General features: G+C 35.3%; 1 protein-coding gene across 1 annotated transcript in view; it reads right to left on the bottom strand.

The window, feature by feature from the left end:
* Positions 1 to 3,148: 3,148 nt before the first annotated feature.
* Positions 3,149 to 22,309, bottom strand: part of ELMOD2 (ELMO domain containing 2) — a 25,679-nt gene continuing 6,518 nt past the window's right edge. Inside the window, exons 4-9 of the mRNA XM_007445524.1 lie at positions 16,117 to 16,214; positions 14,385 to 14,514; positions 11,827 to 11,960; positions 8,105 to 8,173; positions 7,222 to 7,355; positions 3,149 to 3,619 (exon numbers count right to left, since the gene is read on the bottom strand). Of these exons, the coding sequence (XP_007445586.1) occupies positions 3,474 to 3,619; positions 7,222 to 7,355; positions 8,105 to 8,173; positions 11,827 to 11,960; positions 14,385 to 14,514; positions 16,117 to 16,214 (711 nt within the window). The 3' untranslated portion in view covers positions 3,149 to 3,473. The remainder of the gene's footprint in view (positions 3,620 to 7,221; positions 7,356 to 8,104; positions 8,174 to 11,826; positions 11,961 to 14,384; positions 14,515 to 16,116; positions 16,215 to 22,309) is intronic.

Raw genomic sequence — 22,309 nt, forward strand, 5'->3', positions numbered from 1 at the left:
CTCTTTCCCCCAGGGAAAGCTACTGCTTAAATATTTTTTGAATACTTTGTTTAACAAAAACATAGACTCGCCCTGTAACAGTAATGCAGTAGTTGGGTCTTACCTGCACTACATTTAACATTTTTCTTATCGAAAGCTGAAGCCAGGAAAAAAAAAAAACTCATGATTTTTCTCAGATCTTTACCAATTCCCTTAATCTTCATTAAAAAAAAATTACTCTGTGGAGAGGTTCATAAATATGAAATGGAAACTAAGCCTCCCCAGAAGTTGGGTGGACCATTTATCCTGAGAAAATAGCTGCTGGTCCCCAATCATTAATTCAAGAAGAATAAACATTATTGCCCTCCAATTTCTTCTCTTCTGTGCCAAGATAACATGTCATCTCTTTTGCTCTGGCAATGAGCACTCCACTTTCACACTCATGTAATGCTTCTCTTCTTAGAGCAAATCTTTGACCAAGTTCTATTTCACTGACTGCAAAGGGGAGAAACAGCACATAAACAATTATGAACACTGGAATAAAAATGAAGAGTACATGTATTTCGCATAGAAAAATACATACAAATCCAAGTTGCTCTTAAAATAGAAAAAAATCAGGACGGGCATTTTTAAGAAAAAGATTCTGTTTTCTAAATTGTAAATGGTGCCAGTAAGACACTGATTTTTATATCTAACTATATCACCATATTTATATATAGAAAGGGGTTGGTCTAGGTTCGCTGATATCCCGATTTCTCTCAATTCTTTAAAGATTGTCTTTCAGAACATATTTAAACTGCAACCATTTTAATTATATTTTTAGACTATTCTTATCACTGGTTCACTCTTCAATCTGGCACATACAAAAATTCATTTCAGCACTGATTCACTTTTTTTTTTTTTTTTGCGGTACGCGAGCCTCTCACTGTTGTGGCCTCTCCCGTTGTGGAGCACAGGCTCCGGACGCGCAGGCTCAGCGGCCATGGCTCACGGGCCCAGCCGCTCCGCGGCATGTGGGATCTTCCCGGACTGGGGCACGAACCCGTGTCCCCTGCATCGGCAGGCGGACTCTCAACCACTGCGCCACCAGGGAAGCCCTGATTCACTTTTTTGATGCTAAAACAAACAATTTTCCTGCTACTTCAATTCTATCACTACTTTGGTATTTTATTATTATAGAAACAGGTAAGATTCTAAATATGGATTTTCAGACTACCTAAAATTCTAACATACATATGTTGAAAGCAAGGAAAAGTAGGAAGGCAGACACAATTATCATATTTTTCTTTTCATGTATGTCATTATCACATGAAAGTCAGAAGGCTCATCTTACATTCTAATTTACAACTTATTACACTTAGCTTGGCTTTCAACTATCAAACCTCAGAATCTGTTGGTGGCTTTTAGACCAATTTGCTACAGAATTATCTGAAATGGTTTACAGATTATTTTAAGCAAAAACAGAACAATGCATAATACAAACAGAGGTGGACTTAAATAATATATTATTGAACAAAATTTCTATTAACATTTTAAAAACATTATTAAAAAGTTTGTTTTACTCCCTAGAAGGGGAAAAACTTAATTACTTGAAAAGTTTCCTCTTCCATACTTGAATCATTCTTTTATTAAGCATACAGACAAAAGTTTAAATCAGTTCAAGACCTCATCTGTTAAAAGATTAAAATATAAAGGTAAACATTTTCTAAAACTAAAAGACTAACAATTGCTTTCCATGTAATAGTAAACACCTTGATAAAATGAACTTTAATGGTTAATACCTGATCCTTATCTCACAGAGCTCTGGCTGGATGATAAAGCATAGGAAACATTTAAAGAAGTTAAGATACTCCCAAGGTTGAGAAGTCTCCTATAAGAAACCAGTTTTAAAATTCCTGTAATACTGAAAAGCATTTTGCCACTATTATAATAAAATCAGCCCAATTTTTAAGTTTTATCTTGTTGAGAAAAGAATTTTAATGCACGCGCTTTTAATGTATGTGCTAGACAACACTGCATCTGTTATTTTCCAATTGTTTATTTTTTTTAACCACTCTTCTCTTTGGCAAGTTTAAAGAGAGAGGTTTGTCAACAGACATAAACAAATACTTGAAAGTTTCAGGTCTTGCTATATCACATAAAAGCCAGTCCTTAAACACTTGATATATACCATTTTAAAGGTGTGCTAACTATCCTCATGTTTTAGATTAAATTATGTGTTTAATAGGCTGCTTTCTGTAGGATTTAGGGAGAATCTGGTAATCAGATGAACCTATCTTTAAACTTTTAGTTTTGCTATGAGTACAAATGTCTAAAACACACAAAGAAGAAATCGCTCCTGTTAGAATCTCATCACTATATAATCCTTGACAGCACTTGCTGCTCTCCTGAGATTTTTGGAGAATAAAGCTATACAAAAAGCACAGTCATCATCCTTGGGCTACTTTAGAATCCCACAGACTGTTAACTCAAAGAATACCCACGAAGTCCATACATCATTATCTAGAAACACTGTGGAGTCAAAGCAAAGAGAAGCAAGACTTAACAGTAAGTAAAATAAACCAACGATGTTTAACTGAGATGTTTAAAAGCTTTGTTTTTCTCTTGTTAAAACTCAAAGACAGCTTTATTGAAATAGCACCTGTTCTTTGAGTATAATCAAGATTTTCTTGGCAAATGCATCTCTTTTCATAAACACACATCCATAGAGAAGCTTCATGAAAGGCCCTCATACCAAGCACTAACTACAAGTTCTTCTCTCTAACTGATAAAAAGCAAATACTGAAGATGAGAAAATGTCTTTAAGCTTTAAAATTCCACTGTGATATTTCAGTGTGGTATTTAAAAACAAAAAAGCTAATCACTAATACTGTCATTCCCTCATTACCTATTACATGACATAATCAGAGAAACTGAAAAGGCCATAATTCTTCGTCTTCTCTGACTCATCTATATGCTCCTTTTGCTCCTATGAGGCAACGGTATGACGTGTGATTGAAATGCAAACAAAGAAAACCATGAAGAACTAATCTCTCTGTTAATTAACCTACAAATAAAATAAGGCAAAGAAAATTTAAAAACAATCATTTCCAGACTAAAAAACAAAAAATCTTAGGAGCTCTGAAAAGATACCAACTTGATAGCTACAATACATAAACATGAAAACTGATTTTTACACATTTTAAGCAATCAAGTTAATAAAAATACCTGATTTGTACTTTTACACTAAATGGGTTAAGTCCCAAGTTCCAAACTGTAGTTCACATGAGTCTACAGAGGGGATCTTTGGAAGGATAAGGTACCTTTGGAGGACAGTGTATAAACAAGTGTAAACATACACTGATTGTCTACTAGCTTTCTTAAATAGAATTTCTGAAACATTTTTGTAGGAAATTATATATAAGGAGTGTAAATGATCAGATAATTTCTGTTACAACATATAAATTCTGTTGTGTGTGCAAAATGTGGTAGAAATAGAAGATACTATGGATGATTCATATTTTTAAAGTAAGTGATACATTACAATCCAGTAAGAGTCCTTTAATCTTTTCATGAAACTTCTCTCTGTACACGTTGAAATACATAATACTTTCTGGCTTTTCTTCAAACCAAAACTTGTCAAATTCATACACAAGATAACCTGCAGTTAAAAAGAAACCATAAATACAGTGCTCAATAGTGAAATCACATCCAACCATCTCATTTTAAAAGTATATCCTAATCCATATTAGGATTCAATGATCAGAAACCATCTTAAACTACTAGAAACCTGAGGAACTTTATAAGAAATATTTTTATATGTTCAAAATAAATATCAATTTCAATAAGATATTTAGAGTACATATACTCTTTGTCTCAAAAAAAATCAACAAAATGCCTCAAATTTAAGAGACTGTCAAAAGATACCTTGAGAATAGGAAACAGGAAAATGAAAGTACAAGAAAATGGATAAAGTATAGAAAAGCTGTTTTCTACTTGATTTATAAATCTAAGTTATTTCTGCTTTTTTCAATGAACTATCATATCAGCACCTTCCCTTTTAGAAAAGAATACATAACTCGAAATAGGCTTAATATTTTTGTTTTTCAATATCCTTATTACAGTAGACAAATTAACACTCAAAATGTTAAAAATATTTCAGATAGGGCTTCCCTGGTGGCGCAATGGTTGGGAGTCCGCCTGCCGATGCAGGGGACATGGGTTCGTGCCCCGGTCCGGGAGGATCCCACATGCGCGGAGCGGCTGGGCCCGTGAGCCATGGCCGCTGGGCCTGCACGTCCGGAGCCTGTGCTCCGCAGCGGTAGAGGCCGCAGCAGTGAGAGGCCCACGTACCGCAAAAAAAAAAAAAAAAACTCAGATAAATGTGTAAAGAGACATATTTACAACAACAAAAAAATGCGAATTTAAAACCGCGACTAAACCCTATTTGGATTCAACCAAATGTATCTCTTTAATTATTTAACAAATGCTTCTATAGTCCTCGCCATGTGCTCATTCACCCTCATAGCAATCCTGTGATGCAGTACTGTTATTCCCATTTTTCTGTAGAGGAAATAGAAGTGCAGAGAAGTTAAATGACTTGCCCAAATCACATAGTTTGCAGGTGGTCTCTGTTATGTTGTAAATTAGACTTTGTTTCCACCAGAATTTCATTTCCCCTTGAAAAGCTATTCAAGAAGGGATAGAAGTGACTTATTTCAGATAAATGGGGGGGGATAAAGCCAGTGACTTTACATAAAAGGGTGGCTAGGCTATCATAATTGCCTAGTGTGAAATAAACATAAATTCAATTTTAAAACATTAGTCATAAAGCAAACATTAACAGGTAAGAACCATAACATTTCAACATTGAAACAGCACTTCAAAGGAAGGTCCACTGAAGAAAGATTTCAGATTAATCCCTTCATATATGATAAAACAGATTTTTGTCAACCAGGATATGGGACAAAATCAAAGAATAAGGCCTCTTTGAGCAGATGGACACCATCTGCTTCCTGTTCCCAAAAGACAAGCTGAGGATGGTAATCTTGTAACTATTTTTAACTAATATTTTAAGTCTTTCTTTCATTCAAAATTTATTTTGTGTATACATTAGCACAAAAGCACATCTACAGAAATTACTCATCCATATATAAACTGAGTCAGTGTTCTCCAGCACCCTACCCCCAGTATCCTGATAGGGCTGTGCAATCAAAAACTTTGGAGATTAATGTTTTAGGTAGTATGAAAAGTCAGACATCCATCTGAATTTTATAGAGTACAACTTGTTTTAGTGTTTCTGGCTATCAGGTTTTAGCTGTTTACCATTCCTTTAAATTGCTTTCATTACCTATTCAAATGACTATATAGTCTAGAACAAACTGCTCAAGAGTAAAATACTAGAAATTTCTTGCTTCAGAGTGAGGTCGTTATAATGTAAACTGGTGTCAGAAAAAGACTGACTCAAAAAACTGAGACTGTAATGGCTAAGTTGATTTAATGAGACATGAGGAAACTGCAAGATACCAAAATTCTAGGATGCTGGCAGGGCCGTACATGGCATAAGACTCCTAAAGCTTGCCATGAAGTGATGGAAAAGAGTTGTTTCCATAAAGCACCCCTACTGCCCTTTTGACTCAGAATACGCCCCTTCCTAGAAAAGCAGAACCTTAATTAAGACATGAAACTTTATTGGTAAAGGGTATGAAAATCAATTTTGAGGGGGAAACTTCTGCGTAAAAGACGGATGTACATACGTGTGTGTGTGTGTGTGTGTGTGTGTGTGTGTGTGTGTCTTTGCTTTAAATGTTTCAAGAAATTTGAAAAACATAAGCTTCATTGTTTTCCTGATGATCCACAGCTCTATGGATAGGTCCTAAGAAGGTCCTATAACGACTTTTCCACCTCACCTATTACTTTGATGCTCTTCCTGGTCAGGAGCCAAACGAGATGCTGGTGTTGAGGGTACTGGAAGCAACAGTATCTAAAGATGCTCCAGTTACCCCTCTGCAGGGGAAAACAATACTGCACAGAGGTCATTTTGTACTGCTTTCCTACCTGTCACTCTCCTGTATTTATTTAAATATGGTAAGATGCTTGATTGGGGGGAGGGAGTTTTTTGGTTGTTTCTTTCTATATTTGTTTTATGTTCAACAGGCACCACTACACAAGCATCTATTTCATACAGAAAACAAATATCTGGAGGCAGTCAGCAAAGTCCCAGGAGTTTAGGCACTATGCTCAAAATCAGTGAGAGATTTAGGACAGGAAATCAAATCAGACTGGTGGGGGGAAAAACAGTTCCTCAGCAACAAGATGAAAGAAAATGACTAGATTTTCATTTTAAATAACTATACCTTCAATGTGGAGATTTGGAAGAGGGTCATCACTGAAAAACTAGGGAAAAGGCTATTACAGTAACGTAGTAACAAAGGACTGATGTCGTGCAGTTACAATGGGATAGGAAAAAGTAGACAAGTGCAAGAGAAATTTAAGAAGTAGACAAACCTGGAATTAGGGATTAAGTAAACGCAGGGGAGGCTGTGGGAAAGAGAGACCTGGATGACTCCTTCAAGAATGGAGTTGAAGAAGTTATGATTTGCACACTTATTATCTAAGTAGTTTCCTATAATGTCCTATCTAAAGACGCAAAAAGATCAAGAAAAAATAGAGTATGAAGCCAAGCTAGAGTTGAATTCTTTGCTTCTGAGCAATATCTTCATAAGATGGGTTCATTCAAATAAACCTTCAGCGTTCAACTACCATCACAATAAAAGTTAATGGAACAGCGGTGATATGACTGCTTTAGGAACAGTTATTTAATACCCCAACCTAACACAAGAAAACCTGGCCTTGAAATAAAAGGTGTGTGTGTGTGTGAAAGGTTCCTTTAAATTTCCTTACAAGAGCAACCAAATGATCTGTCCTTGACTCAACAGCATTCATTAACCAGTATACAAGAAGAAAAATTCATTTTATAGTTGACTGGAAAACAAATGTCTACAGAAAAACTGTATAAATCCTACATTTGCAAGCATGTCAAAAATTGCCTCACTGAATTTTTTAAATCAGCAAATATATAAACTGAAGTACAAGATACTCTTGGATACCCATCTTCCACTATCTTCCTGTTTTTGAAAGATCCTAAATAGTAAAATGACAAGTATAAGTTACATATTTGATAAAGGTATTATATATAATACTTTCCTAAGGATTAAAAAATTCTCTTAGAAATTTCTACTTTTAACTCATTTCAATACTCACAATAAAACTGGTGAAAGTGTTCCATTGTTGGTATACCAGGAACAAAGTTGTAGAGGTGAAACTTCAAAGCTTCACTCTTCAGCAAGCTATAAGCCATCTCTGTAAGATTGATTCCAACTATTGCATAAGAATACCTATGTCAGAAACATTACCAGTTATCCCAGCTAGCCAAAACAGCTCATAAAGTAAATTTTAAATTATGCAAGGAATTAGTAAAAAGTAACTTTGATCCATTTCTAACACTGTATTGATTTTACAAAAACTTCTACATATTAATTTTTGCTCTTTAGAGGCTGCTGATTTTCTGGATATTATCTAAGATATGAAAACAAAGCTCTGGCCACATGAATAGCTAAAACCAAAATCATTTAAAAAAAGTTTAAAGGAGTACTACATATACCCTCATTGATTTCTAAAATATACTGAGTAATCTGATAATTTTCTCCTCCATTATCAGGGTATTTATTTTTATGATGTAATAGTGTTATAATGCTTTTTCAAAGATAGGTATCATTGGAATATAAAAATAATGATAAAGCTAATAATATGATGTCAACTTGCATTTCACTTCACAAGTTTCAAAGCTATTTCTCATTTTCTTATTCCCATTTCAAAGCCATTTCCTATATTCTTATTTTCAAATCTATCTCCCAGAAAATTTTTATAAGGTCCTTATCTCCATTTTATATATAAACTACACCTTGTGATAAAAATATATTGAATTACATACCAAATTGGTTTATGATCTCACTTAGCCATAAAATAATATATCATGCAATATTCTTTATGAAGTTCTTATTAACTAGAATAATCTAATTTTTAAAAATACCCAGAAATACTTTCAGTTCAAGAGCTTATGGTTTCTTTAACATATCCAGCTTACCCTAACTTTGGATGATTTGAACGTGAAAGAATCTGATGAGCTTCACTGGTATAATTTTCACTGAAATACCTGAAAAAGTTTAAGAAAAATAATGAAATTAACATGTCATTCAAATTGAAGATATCCAGAAGCAATTTTAAAAGCTACTGTCAAAGTGACAGTCTTACTGCCAAAAGCATCCCAATCTCCATCTCAAGTCACTGCAGTGACTCCGAGATGCTTTTGAATCAAAACTTAATTCTGAGCTATCAGGCCTATCTAGTACAGGACATGGGCCCTTTGCTAGACTTTGAAGTATTTTGACAAATAAATGATCTAACAAGAGACTTTTATCTATTTTAAAAGAAAATCTAGAGTTCTGATTATTTGTTTGTTCTAAATTTTCTATAAAGTAGTCATTGTGTACCTGTTAGGACACTTCCTTTCACCTGAGCTCATTCCTTCTGTTGCAACTTGAGTCTATATTGCTTAATGCCACTGTCAATGCAATCAGAAGAAAGTCAATAGCCTTCCTTTTTTTTTTTTTTTTTTTTTTTTTATTTGGTAGAATTTGCCTGTGAAACCATCTGATCCTGGACTTTTGTTGGTAGGGAGTTGTTTTAAAATTACAGATTCTGTTTTGCTTTTAGTGATCAGTATGTTCAAGTTATCTATTTCTTCTTGATTCAGTTTTTTTTTTTTTAACATCTTTATTGGGGTATAATTGCTTTACAATGGTGTGTTAGTTTCTGCTTTATAACAGAGTGAGTCAGTTATACATATATATATGTTCCCATATCTCTTCCCTCTTTGTCTCCCTCCCTCCCACCCTCCCTATCCCACCCCTCCAGACAGCCACAAAGAACCGAGCCGGTAATAGCCTTCCTTTTGCACTAAAAAAACCCCCACTCCTTGATCAGTGGTGTAACTAAAATACTGGCCACAAAACATAAGTATTAGCAGGTATAGAGAAATATATAAAGGTTCATACATACTGTTGGCTTGTACTAATGCAACCTCTTCAAGTTCTTAAAGATAGGGACCAAATCTATTCAAACTTTGGATCACCCCATAATGCACTGATACTCATACACATATGATGACTGGCTGGATGTTTATGTAAGGATAAGTAGTAGAAGAAAAAATGGATTTCCATGGTTTATTTAAATTTTAGAAGGCACAGTCATTGACATTTTCATAAAGCATAGAAATTTCTAACCAAATGTCCCTCTATTTCTCCTTCTGTAAATTAATACTACAGACTTCCATTTTTCTTCATTGGCTCTAATTTTCAACCCATTTAAACAGGGATTGTTAACTTAGAAGTTCACGAATGGATGATCATTCATGAACGAAGGGGGATCCATGAATCACTTTAAATTATGCATACATTTTCTGTGTGTACATTTTCTGGGGAGAGAATATACCAAACTTTCATCTGATTCTCAAAGGGATCTGTAAATCCCCAAACCGAAAAAAGTCCTGTTTTAGTGCAATGCTTTCTTTACATGTTCTAATTTTCTACTTTATCTGGAGGCAGGCTCTAAAAATGCCCTTAGTGGACTATTTATATTTCTTTTTTTTTTTTTGCATGATACTCAATACAATTCAGTATTATATTAGTATTTCAATAATCAAGCTACTTTTAAAATATTCTATCTGTAACACAGAGAAACCTTTAATTTCCTTGCTGAACTTACCTAGGAAACCCCTATGTAAACAGTATCTAAGGAAAATAAGCATCTATGTAATAAGGAGACCTATTCCCTACAATAATCTGCACTGACTTACTTCCCTTCTTTCCTTCCTTCCTTCTCCTTTCTTCCTTCCTGCCTTCTCTCCCTTCCTACATATATTTTTGGCCTTAGCTTGTATAATTTACCTTTCTGCTTCTATTTCCTCATTTATTCAGATTTTTCCAGTCTCTCTTCAATTCATTTTCTGTAAAATATCCTTTTTATTTTATACCTGCCTGAGCATTCATTTACCTAAAACATCATTATCTATCAAACTACCAGCTGTCCTTCAAAGCAACAAAATATTTCAAGAGATCTGATGACAAAGGCCAAGAAATTTTTAAAATTCATTACATAAAGGTATTTGAACAGCTTGCCTGCTTCTTGACTGTATCTTTATTTTGATCCTAAAGAGTTATAGCTCCATACACAGGACAACAAACATAATTATAGAGAAATTAGAGCTAATTTTATGTTTTCAAGCATCTCTAGTACATCAATGGCAATCAAATAATTAATATATCTGAATCTTGGTCATTTTTCAAATTAGTAGATACTAGCTCTAAATAGAGTAAAAATATCTGCAAATCATTTAAAGGTCTATCAGAACTCTTTACCACAGTCTTGAATCAAATTCTATTAAATTATTTAAATTTTAAGCTAAATTAAATTATCTTCTGGCAAATGCTGAAAAATCTTGATTTCTGAGGAAATGAACCAAAAGAAAGGTTACTCAGCAAAAGTTAAGAAAGGAAGCATCAGAAGAATGTGTGTGTGTCTAATTAAGTTTCAATTATCTGTGTAGTTTACAAGTACCAAGAAAAAAGATGGTCTTTAAACGCTAAAAACAAAAGATCCATGTGTTCTGAACAATAATGAATTTTAAAATAATTTTTCCAAGTGAAAACAAACTGCATTTATTCTAATTGAATTCCCCAAATGGAAGTTTCTGTTTATCAAAGTGGAAAATTGGCAATCTCATTTTCTGTAATTATTATTATTATTCAGACAACCATGTTTTATCTTTGAAAAGTAGATGCATGGAAAACTTTCATGCTCATACAATTTAGGTACTACAGAAAATGAAATACTTTTGTAACTGGAAAAAATTGTAGATATTGAAGCCCTACTGTTATCTTCTATTTTCGCCCCAAACGGCCTTATCCATATTGACGTAGATCTCTTTTCTGAATATTAACATAAATTAGCTCAGTTTCAGGACTAATTTTTCACAGTAACCATTATTGAGACTTTCTTAATGGTTAGCGTTCCCATTCTAGGCATTTTATAGTCTATAAATCACAATTCAAGGACAGACCCAAACACTAGACTATCTTCATTTGCATATTCATATTCATATTAATCTTCCAGTTTATGTTCTAAAATAGTTTTGGCTATCAATTCTGATTTTAGTTACATATTTTGAGATTTCATACATGTGCCCAAGCATAAATATTAAAGAAGAAAAACAAGAGACAGTTCATATAGGCTCTGAAAAGTCAGGGATTTAAATTACTTGTCACAGATGGCAAAGAAGTGTTTAGAGGCTTTATTATTATCTTATCCGGTTAAACCTCCTAAAATGAAGTCAGAGAGCCAAGAGAGAAGAGGCAAGAGGATAAAGAGAGTAAAAAGAGAGTACACACAGTTCCTTAAGAGGTATCAGAAAGGCGGTCAGGAAGAGAAAGAAAGAGGCAAGTATTGGGTAGTAAAGAAATCACACACACGAACACGTGCACGCGCGCACGCACACACACACACACACACACACACACACACAGTATATGGCTTATGTATTCATACTGTTGCCAGCGCATTAGTAAATACCTTTAGCACAGCAGTTATTAAAATTCAGAGATAGTATAAAACTAGATTGATTCTCACTAAAATTAAACAAGATTAGAGATTACATGTAATTTCATAGAGTGATTCTCACTAAAATTAAACAAGATTAGAGATTACATGTAATTTCATTTAGAGAATTAAAGAGAGTTTATTTTCACTTACACAAGATTGATTAATCCAAGTATTCCCATGCCTCTGAAGTCTGTTTTGGGATCATCACCCTGGAAACCAATGTCAGCCCACTGCTTGGAGATTCTAGCCTTCAATTTTTTCGTGGGCATTAGAAGATTCCAAAGCTGTACAAACATGCTTCCATATTACAAATAATAGTGATGCTCGTAATTTACCAAGACATTTTTCTTCTCATAGCTGATGTACTGGTAAGTCGAATGCTTTTAATTAAACAACTTTTGTAGACAAATCATAGGCTCAACAAAGACTATATTTAAAGAACTTTTCAATTAGCCTAAAAAATGTAGCATACTTATTCCAATTTAAAAGACATACAAAGAACAGCAGACTTTGAAAAGGTAACAAATACACAGAAATCGAAAACAATGAGATGTCTTTACTTACTAAGTAATACATATATATCAGAATTAGTAAACTGCTTCCTTGAGAAGAACACAGTGCCAGGCACTTGGCCCTTGCCTCAAACACTATATACTTAAGTAGGCTCTATTCTAATGGCAGGTGATTATCCTTAATCAGAAGGAAAGTAAGTCTGAGATAGGGAGGGGATCATGGAGAAATAACACTGATAGTATTAAAACCTATATGATCATTATTTTACAAATTTTCATAGTTTTAAAAGAAAAAGAATATGACTTGGTTGTAAGTAAATATATTCCTTAAGATTGAGGATTTAAGAACAGCTATCAAATATTGGATGCAACAAACCAATTAGTGCAAAAATAAAGTTTAAAAAATGTAATCAGTCATTTTCTAAATTCAACACCACAAGTCATCAGACAAAAGAGACTACAAAAGTTGATAAGAAAGTTTGTGAAAATTTGCAAAACAGAAATACTTTTTCTTTTTTTTTCCCCACTTCACTACCATTTCAGGCACTTCTGAGTAAAGGACTCCTAATGAAAGGAGTATCCTGTTACCTAGAATGAAATGTGAAGACTTTGTGACCTTACTGTAAGACAGGGTCAGCACTCTGGCCCTGAAGCTAATCCAATCAATAGACTGGGTTTTATCTGGTCCCTTCTCTCATTACTCACACATGCACCTTCTCACCTTAGCCTCTCTCCATGAGCTCAGCACGGGTTTGGTTATGCCAAGGATGAGGCCTCAGTGATGTGGTGTGAGACAAGGTAAGACCACTAAAACTCAAAATTCAGCATGCATAAATATCAAATTTCGGGGTTCCACCCCTGAAGATTCTGATTTCGTAGGCAAGGTGGAACCTTGGATTCTCAATATTAAACACTGGTTAACTTTAGTGAAGGTGGCTCTTGGACTGTACTTAAAGAAACACAGAACTCCTTAGCCCCTTACCCTGCTGAGCATGTGTGAGGCTGGGTGATTCACTGCCAGCAACTGGCTCTTCACCTCTGAATGAGTTTCTTGATGAATCACCAAGTTGAAAATTCCCTTGACTCAAATGCTAGGACTTGGGTCTTACCCCTTCTCTAAAGGGAAGGTATTGTGTAGAGAGGGTCTGAAGTTAAGGGAATAATGATGACGAGGAAGCTATGAAGAGGTCAAGCCTTAGTGAGTGCCAGGCACTGTGCTAACACTTGAAACATAAAAATTCAACCCGCAGCAACAGTCCTTTGAGTAGTTTTATTATCCTCACTGACAAAATCAAGTTTTATTTTTAATTTTAAAATTAGGTGAAGTGTATGTTTATCTCCTCCTGAAAGCAAGCTTTGTTGTTTTTAAACTTGTCTCTTACTGTTACTTGAATATTCTCAATGTTTGTTTCTTTCCACTGCACTTTTAGTTTATAACAAACTCCTAACACCAGGTGCCATGTGCTATTTTCCCTAACTATAACCATTTAAAAATATAATTAGAATAGGTGAAGTGGATGGGCAGATGATTCAGCTCTATTTCAGAATTGATCTTTCTAAAGCACATGACTTCATCTCCTCTAGGCCTTAGAACTAACCTCATCCCTACAATAAAGGTACTAGATCGGATGATCTGGAAAGCTTACTCCAGGCCTGATATTCTCAAATTTCAGCATCTCACTGGCTTCATGCATTTTTACTTCAGAAATAAGAAACAGGAAGGTCCTAAGTAAATTTCTTTACTCTCTTAATTTTTAAATCTATTGTGGCAATATTTGGCACATTTCATAAATCCCAAAAGATCTGACATAATAATCTGAAAAGGGACATCTATGTTCATAATTCAAGAGTAAGCTGAAAAAATGCCTAATTTATGTGAGGATTTATATAAAAAGTAGGGGGAAAAAATCTGAAGCTTGTGGACTCATACTTCTCAGTTGAAAAGATCTCCCTTTATAAGTTTATAATTTATTTCAGAATTAAAAGCATTAAAATAAAAATTGAATCTATTTCATTGATGCCTATCAGGAAATTATAAAAATAGTTAACTAAAAATCTTTCACCAATATAATAAAATTCTCTGAGGCAAAGAAATCAGATGGCTGTGTAAGCCTCCAGATTCTCCACACAGGCCTTACTAGCTCAAGCCTGATTTATTTTCCAGTGTAACTCCAAATACAGAACACCAAAACTTACCTTGAGAAGCAGCTTTTCATGTTGCAGGTTATCAGAATCATATGGTTTTTTTCTCACACTTTCTACATCCAAATAGAGCTGTTTATAACCAGATATCTGTAGTAAGCATGCCTTCATACAGATTTTAAAACTGAAAATGATAAAAGTTCTTATTTTAAAAAAAATCATACCTTCTTATCACAATAAAATAATGCCTTCCATAGCTTGTGGTTCATATGTCTATTTAGAAAGCATTCCCTAGCTTTTGGTTTAATACAATAAGCATCAAGAGCCTCTGTAAACACAAAACATTATACAAAGTATCATGCAAGATGTGATAGAACAGGGCCTACAAAGAGGGCAAGACAGGTAGGAAAGGCAAACTTCCAAAACTGCGAACTTTGTAAACCCTTGATTCGTTCACTTCTTTCCATGTTTTCTCTGGGCAATCTCATGTGTTCCCCAATCTTTATTGTGAGACACGACCAGCAGACCTAATTTTCCAAGGATACAGCAACACACAATGCCGTGACAGGTTCTCCCCGTGCTTCCACACACAACAGCTCATCCTCCCTGAAGCAGCATATGCTCTTTCTCAACTCTAAATCCATTCATGGAATCACTAAGCACTAGCTTCCCAAGCTAGAACGCTCTGAGTTCTGACCTTCCTCTCCATCAACAATACATCAAAAGGTCCCTGAGCCCTTATCCTTTCTAGCTCTGAAATGTCCCTCAAAGCCCTCATCATATATATCCATTTACCCTGGTGTATTTATGGCTTCATCATCTCTTGCCTGAATGACTCAGTTTCCTGCCTGCTCTGTCTTTATTCCTTCTACCAGCCTCCCACTTATTCAAATTTACCCTTCATCTTCCTAAAACACATATCTGATAATGTAGCTCGTTTGCTTAAAAAAAAAAAAAAGAATCAGAGGACAATATCTAAATCTCTCAGTGTGGCATGCGAGCCTCCTTGCAATGTATCTCTGATCTTGCACTCCACTCACTTCTCCAACCTCTGCTCTGCGCCTATTCAACGCTCCGGCTACAGAGGACTCCCTGTCATTCCCAGATACTCAAGGACTCTGTGTCTTGTTGGCACCTTCCTCTGCACAGAACGTCCTCCCCTACCCATTCAACAAGGTCCAGCTCAAACGTTACCTCTTCTGTGGACTTATGGTCACAGTTCTCTCCTGTACCCTCCCCTGCTTCAGCCCAAATAAAGTACTCCTTCCTCAATATTTACAAAGAAAATACCAAATGAAGAAAAGCTTGCTAAATATTTACTATCTCAATATACTTGTGCTGGGAACACAGAAATGTAATAAGTCAAGTCTTCTTATGGAACTCAGAATTTATTTGGGGAAGAACAAGAGCAAATCAATGACTACAGTACAATGGGTTAAATGTATGATAGAGGACCTTCCTGCAGGAGGACAGAGGAACTGAATTTTGAAGGACAAGAAGGACACAGGAGTCATTATTTAAATTTGGGAAAGTAATGGTAAGTTACCTTAGAGAAGGCAGATGATAAACTGGCAATAGTACTGGACTGGGAACCCAGAGATATAGGTTTTAGTCCTGCTTCCATCACTCACCTCTCTGGACCTCACTTCCTCATCTAGTGAAGTGAAAGGGTTGAATTAGATGATCTCCACAAACCCTTCAGCTCTAACGTTTCACAACTGTGTGAGATCTCCAGCCTCACAGGATGTAAGCATACGATAAATGAGAACACCGTAAAAACACATACCTGGCATCCTTCTCAGGGTTAATATTCTTTTCCTTCATTATGTCTACTACACATCTGTCCACTTCACTCTGAACAACAAGTGTCGCTTTCTGTAAGACCTATTTGTGTGAAACAAAGCTGAATGAGAAAAATCCCCTATTGCTGAAAAAGAACAGTATGTTTTGAGGTATTTAGTCAGCTTCCTAATGCGTGTATTAAAATTCAAAACCAAATGAAACCGAATTTGTTTCAAATTTTCAGTAGGGCTAAAATCATACATACATAAAATAGGAGAAAAGCAGCATGATGTATTAGATGAAGTCTTCCTTAACTGAGAATCAAGAGGTTATAAGCCAATGAGTTCTTAGCAAATAAGCTCCCACCACAGTATGCTTATGAAGCAAATACTTTTTATAAAATTCTAAAATTACATAATAAAAATATATGTACAAAAATTTTAATGCAGAAGGAAAAAAATTTAAATTTTAAATGCAGAAGAGCAAAAAGAAGAAAAGTCAAATAATCTTGTCAATCCTACCACCAGAGATAGCCACTGGTAACAGATTAGCAGATATCCTTCCAGTCTTTTTTCTATGCATATAAAACAGATTTCTTAAATAATATGTCTTATAAATGTCCACTGGATTCTTCCTCTCAATAAATAAGCAAGTTCAGGCCTTCTTTACCCTTATAAGGTTTCTTTAACTCTTATCCCTCTTTAAGCTACTATCAAAATTCCATCTGATATTCCTTATACTCCAGACAAAATAATCTAATCATACTTGGAGTTATGCTTCTGCATATCCTGGGCCTTTCTTCTGGAATGATCCTTTTCCCCAATCTCTAGACGTATCAATTCTTCCCATTGCTAAGCTAGCTCACATACCAGATTCAGGAAGCCTTCCCTGATTCTATTCAAGTGGAAGTAACCTCTCCTCTCTTGGAATCTGCATAGTAATGTACCTGTGACCTTTCTATGACTCTTATCACTTTCTATAGTATAGTTATTTTTATATATTAAGTGGAAAATTCTCTGAGGACAGAGACTGTATCTAACTCATTTTTTCATATACTGTATAGAAGAGATAACAGACATATAATTATCGAATGGAGATATTTGACAGATAAAAACCTTAAGAAAGGCAACTGTTTCAGTAAAAGTCATGTACAGCTATTCCATTACTTTTCTTTCAATTGAGGTTAATTTAAATACAATGAAAGGAATGGATGTTACATATTCAGTTTGCCCAGTTTTGACAAATGCATATACCCAAATAATCCACATCCCTATCAAAATATAGAACATTTCCATCACTGCAGAAAGTTCCCTCATGCCCCTTCCCAATCAATCCCTCCCCCAACAAGCACCCACTGTTCTGCTTTCTATCACCATAACTTTGTGGTATGCATATAAATGGAATCATAATGTATGTACTCTTCTGTGTCTGCCTTCTTTTGCTCAGTAACGTTTCTAGAATTCATCCATATTCTTGCTTTTGTCAGTAATTTGTTCCTTCCAATTGTTGAGTAGTATTCCATTGTACGAATACACCTCAATTTGCTTACTCATTCTCCCGGTGATGGGTATTTGCATTGCTTCCAATTTTAGACTACTATGAATAATATTTTTTGTCTTTGTGAAGTGACTATTCGAGGCTCTTGTCCTTTTAAAAATTGTGTTGTCTTTTTATTACTGAGTTCTAAAAGTTCTTTGCGAGATATAAGTCCCTAATCAGATATATGTGCTGCAAATATTTTGTCTTGCCAATTCATTTCTTAAAGGTGTCTCTGATAGTTTTTATTTTGATGCAGTCTAATTTTTCTATTTTTTATTTAAATGGTAACACTCTATCCTCTCTAAAAGACATTTTTGCTTAACCCATGGTAGAAGATGTATATTCTCTTATGCCTTCTTTGAGAATACTTAAAGTTTTGGTTTAAACATAGGTCTAAAGTCCATATCAAATTAATTTTCACATGTAGAGGGAGATAGGAGCCTCCCCTCCCCCAATTTGGATATCCAGTTGTTCCAGCACTATTTATTGGTTTTCCAATACTTTCCTGTCCTCACTGAATTGCTTTAGCATCCCTGTTAAAAAACTATGTATGGTCTATTTCTGTTCTCTCATCTGTTATATTTACCTATTTGCCTAGAAAGTCTTTAAGTCAGTATAAATCTTCTAACTGTTCTTTTAGAAGATTATTTGGGCTATACTAGTTTCCTTAAAATTCTGTATAAACTTTAAATGAGCTTGCCACTCCCTTCAAAAATAGCTTGCTGAGGGCTTCCCTGGTGGCGCAGTGGTTGAGAGTCCGCCTGCCGATGCAGGGGACGCGGGCTCGTGCCCCGGTGTGGGAAGATCCCACATGCTACGGAGCGGCTGCGCCCGTGAGCCATGGCCGCTGAGCCTGCGCGTCCGGAGCCTGTGCTCCGCAACGCGATAGGCCACAACAGTGAGAGGCCCGCGTACCGCAAAAAAAAAAAAGGGGGGCCCCGGTACCCAAAAAAAAAAAAAAAAAAAAAAAAAAATAGCTTGCTGGGATTTTGATTGGAATTGCATTGAATCCACAGGTCGGTTTGGGGATCAGCATCTTAAGAATACTGACTCTTCCAATTGATGAACACAGTATATCTTTCCATTTTAAGTTTTCTCAGGAAAAGGAGTTGTAATGCAGACGTCTCGCACAGCTTTCGTTATATTTATCCCTGAGGCTTTTACGTTTCTGGATGCTACTGTAAGTGGAACTGTTCTTTTTTTGTTTTCCAAAAGTTTGCTCTTAACATACGGGGACATACTGTGTCCTACGACATTGCTAAATTCATTTATCAATAATGCTGGTAAATTTTATAGATTTCTTAGGATTTTCTATACTCACAAACTATGTCATCTGTTAATAAAGACAGTTTCTTTTCAATCATTATGTCTTAGATTTCTTTTCCTTCCCTTACTACACTGCCTAGGACCTTTAGCACAATGCCGAATAAAAGGAGAGTAAACATCCTTGCCTTGTTCCCAACTGAGTGTGGAGAGCATTCAACATTTCAGTGTTGTATACCTATCATGCTAGCTGCAGGGTTTTCATAGATGGCCTTTAATAGGAGGAGGAAGTTCCTTTTACTCCTAGTTAGTTGAGTGTTTCTGACCACGAATGGGTATTGGGTTCTGCCAAAACAGTTTTTCAGTATCTACTCAAATGATCTTATTTTTCTAATTTACTTTGTTAATGTGGTAAGTTACATTCATTGATTTTGAAAATGTAGTCATGACATATTCTTTTTATATATTACTGGGATCAATTTGCTAATGAAGAATTTTTGTATCTATATTCAAGAAGGATATTGATTTGTAATTTTCATTTATACAGTGTCCTTGTCTGGTTTTAATATCAGGATTATACTGGCCTCATAAAATGTGTTTCTTTCTACTCGATTTTCTAGGAGCTTATGTAATAGCAGTATTATTTTTTCTTCTTAAATGTCTGATAAGAGTTCACTAGTGAAGCTAATATTGGAAGATTTTTTTCTGCAAAATGTTTAAATTACAGATTCCATTTATTAGGTATATGGCTATTTCAATTGTTTTGTTTCTTTGTGTTAGTTCTGCTAAACTGTGTTTTTCAAGCACTTTGTCTCTTTCATCTAAGCTACAGACTTCATTGGCATCAAGTTGTCCATAGCACCTCCTTATACTTTAGTGACTACAGGCTGTGGTGATGCCCCCTCTATCATTCCTGATACGGGCAATTTGGGCTTTCTCTCTTTCTTGATCAGTGTTCCTAGAGGGCTATTAATATTACTAATTTTTTCAAAGAATCAACTTTTGAGCTTGGTGATATTTCCTATTTTTATCTGTTTACTATTTTGTTAATTTTTTCTTATTTTCATTATATCCTTTCTTTTATTTACTTTGGGTTTAATTTTCTCTCTTCTAGTTTCTTAAGGTATAAGCATAGCTCACTGATTTCAGGCCTTTAAAAACTGCTTTGGGTGTACTCCACAAATTCTGATAATGTTGTTTTCATTACCATTCACTTCAATTCTCTTTTTAAATTTCCCTTGTGAGTACTTCTGTGATCCATGGGTTACTCAGATTCTTAATTTCCAGATATTTGGGGATTTTCTAGATGTTATATTTTTCTTATTTAAAAAAAAATTAATTTATTTTATTAATTTATTTTTTTGGCTGTGTTGGGTCTTCGTTGTTGCGCGCGGGCTTTCTCTAGTTGCGGCAAGTGGGGGCTACTCTTCGTTGTGGTGCATGGGCTTCTCATTGCAGTGGCTTCTCTTGTTGCAGAGCACAGACTCTAAGTGCATGGGATTCAGTAGTTGTGGCACGTGGGCTCCAGTAGTTGTGGCAAGTGGGCTCAGTAGTTGTGGCTTGCGGGATCTAGAGCGCAGGCTCAGTAATTGTGGCACACGGGCTTAGCTGCTCCGTGGCATGTGAGATCTTCCCAGACCAGAGACCGAACCTGTGTCCCCTGCATTGGCAGGCAGATTCTTAACCACTGCACCACCAGGGAAGTCCTCTTATTTCTAACTTAATGCTTTTGGAGACAGAAAACATACTCTGTATGCATTCAGCCCTCTGAAACTTACTGAGACTTAAAAGACCCAGTATATGATCTATCTATATGACTGTTCCATGTGTACTTGGGAATATGTATTTTGCATCTGTTGGGTGTAGCACTCTATAAATGTCAATTAGGTCAAGATGGTTAATCGTATTGTTCAAATTGTATAGAGCCTTCCGATTTTTTTTTTCTTGTTGTACTATCATTTATTGAGAGAATGCAGTAAAGTTTCCAGCTACAATTGTGGGTTCATATATTTCTCCGTCTAGCTGTGTCTATTTTGGCTTCAAGTATTTGGCAGCTTTGTTAATAAGTGTATACACATTTAATACTGTTATGTTTTCTTGATAAATTAGCCGTTTTATCATTACCAAAAAAAAAAAGATTTAGTCTCTGGTAACACTCCAGGTTTATATTTTCTAAAAGAAAGCCACAAAAGCTTTTTTATGCTTATTGTTTGCATGGTATACGCTTTTACTTTCTATTTGTTTGTGACTTTATGTTTCGAGTATGCTTCTTGAACTAGCATTCAGTTAGCTGGGTCTTGCTATTTTCTCCATCTGTCAATCTCTAATATCTGTCTTATTCTCTAAACTTTTGGTAGATCTTTGGTTCCTAATCAAAAACAAAATAACAGCTGGATGGAGGAGAAATATAACCCATTACATTTTCTAAGTTCTCATGCATCCCAACATTGTCTAAGTTCTCATGGAGCTCATGAAGGTATATTCAATACTGGAATGTACAGGACTTAAAGAATTTCTTAGGTCAGCAATTCTAAAACTTTCTCTTTTAACCTAAAACTACGTAAGTATACAAAGACCCTTTTCCCAATGATGTTTACTTTAGAACTAAAGAAAAAGTAGGTGATAATAAACAACAAGAAAGCAACATATACAAATCACTTATCATATATTTTGTAAGAAAATAATATATGCTTATGCATATGATTTTATTACAAAATAACATTCAATAAACATAAAAGTAATCTAGTCTTTTTTTATTATACCTACTTGATGGTAAGTTATAAATTATATGACTAGCCAAATTATATTTATAGCCAACAAACATCAACAGTGAGTTTCACCATGCAAGCAAATCTGGGGAAATTATATATACATTTGTGTTAGTGTAACCACAGAGTGTGAATGTTTCATTTTTTTTTTTTTTTTTTCCTTGCGTTATGTGGGCCTCTCACTGCTGTGGCCTCTCCCATTTGCGGAGCACAGGCTCCGGACGCGCAGGCTCAGCGGCCATGGCTCACGGGCCCAGCCGCTCCGCGGCATGTGGGATCTTCCCGAAACGGGGCACGAACCCGCGTCTCCTGCATCGGCAGGCGGACTCTCAAGCACTGCGCCACCAGGGAAGCCCTGAATGTTTCATTTTTGAACCACAATGCCTATGTGGTTATATACTTAAAGGTTAGGTACTTAAAGTCTAATTTTGGAAAATTAGAGACCAGAAAATATGCAAATGTGCATTACTATACCATCAATGCACAGACAAGTAAACTGATGCTATAAAACTAATTTATTGTTCAATAGCTAGAATGTTATCATTACTATTTAAGAGCTAAGACAGCAGCTCTAAACAAACAACAGCCAATCAAAAACATGACTAGACTGACAAAATGTTCTTTCCC

This window comes from Lipotes vexillifer, unplaced genomic scaffold (genome assembly GCF_000442215.2).
Source record: "Lipotes vexillifer unplaced genomic scaffold, Lipotes_vexillifer_v1.1 scaffold219, whole genome shotgun sequence".
Lineage (NCBI taxonomy): Eukaryota > Metazoa > Chordata > Mammalia > Artiodactyla > Lipotidae > Lipotes > Lipotes vexillifer.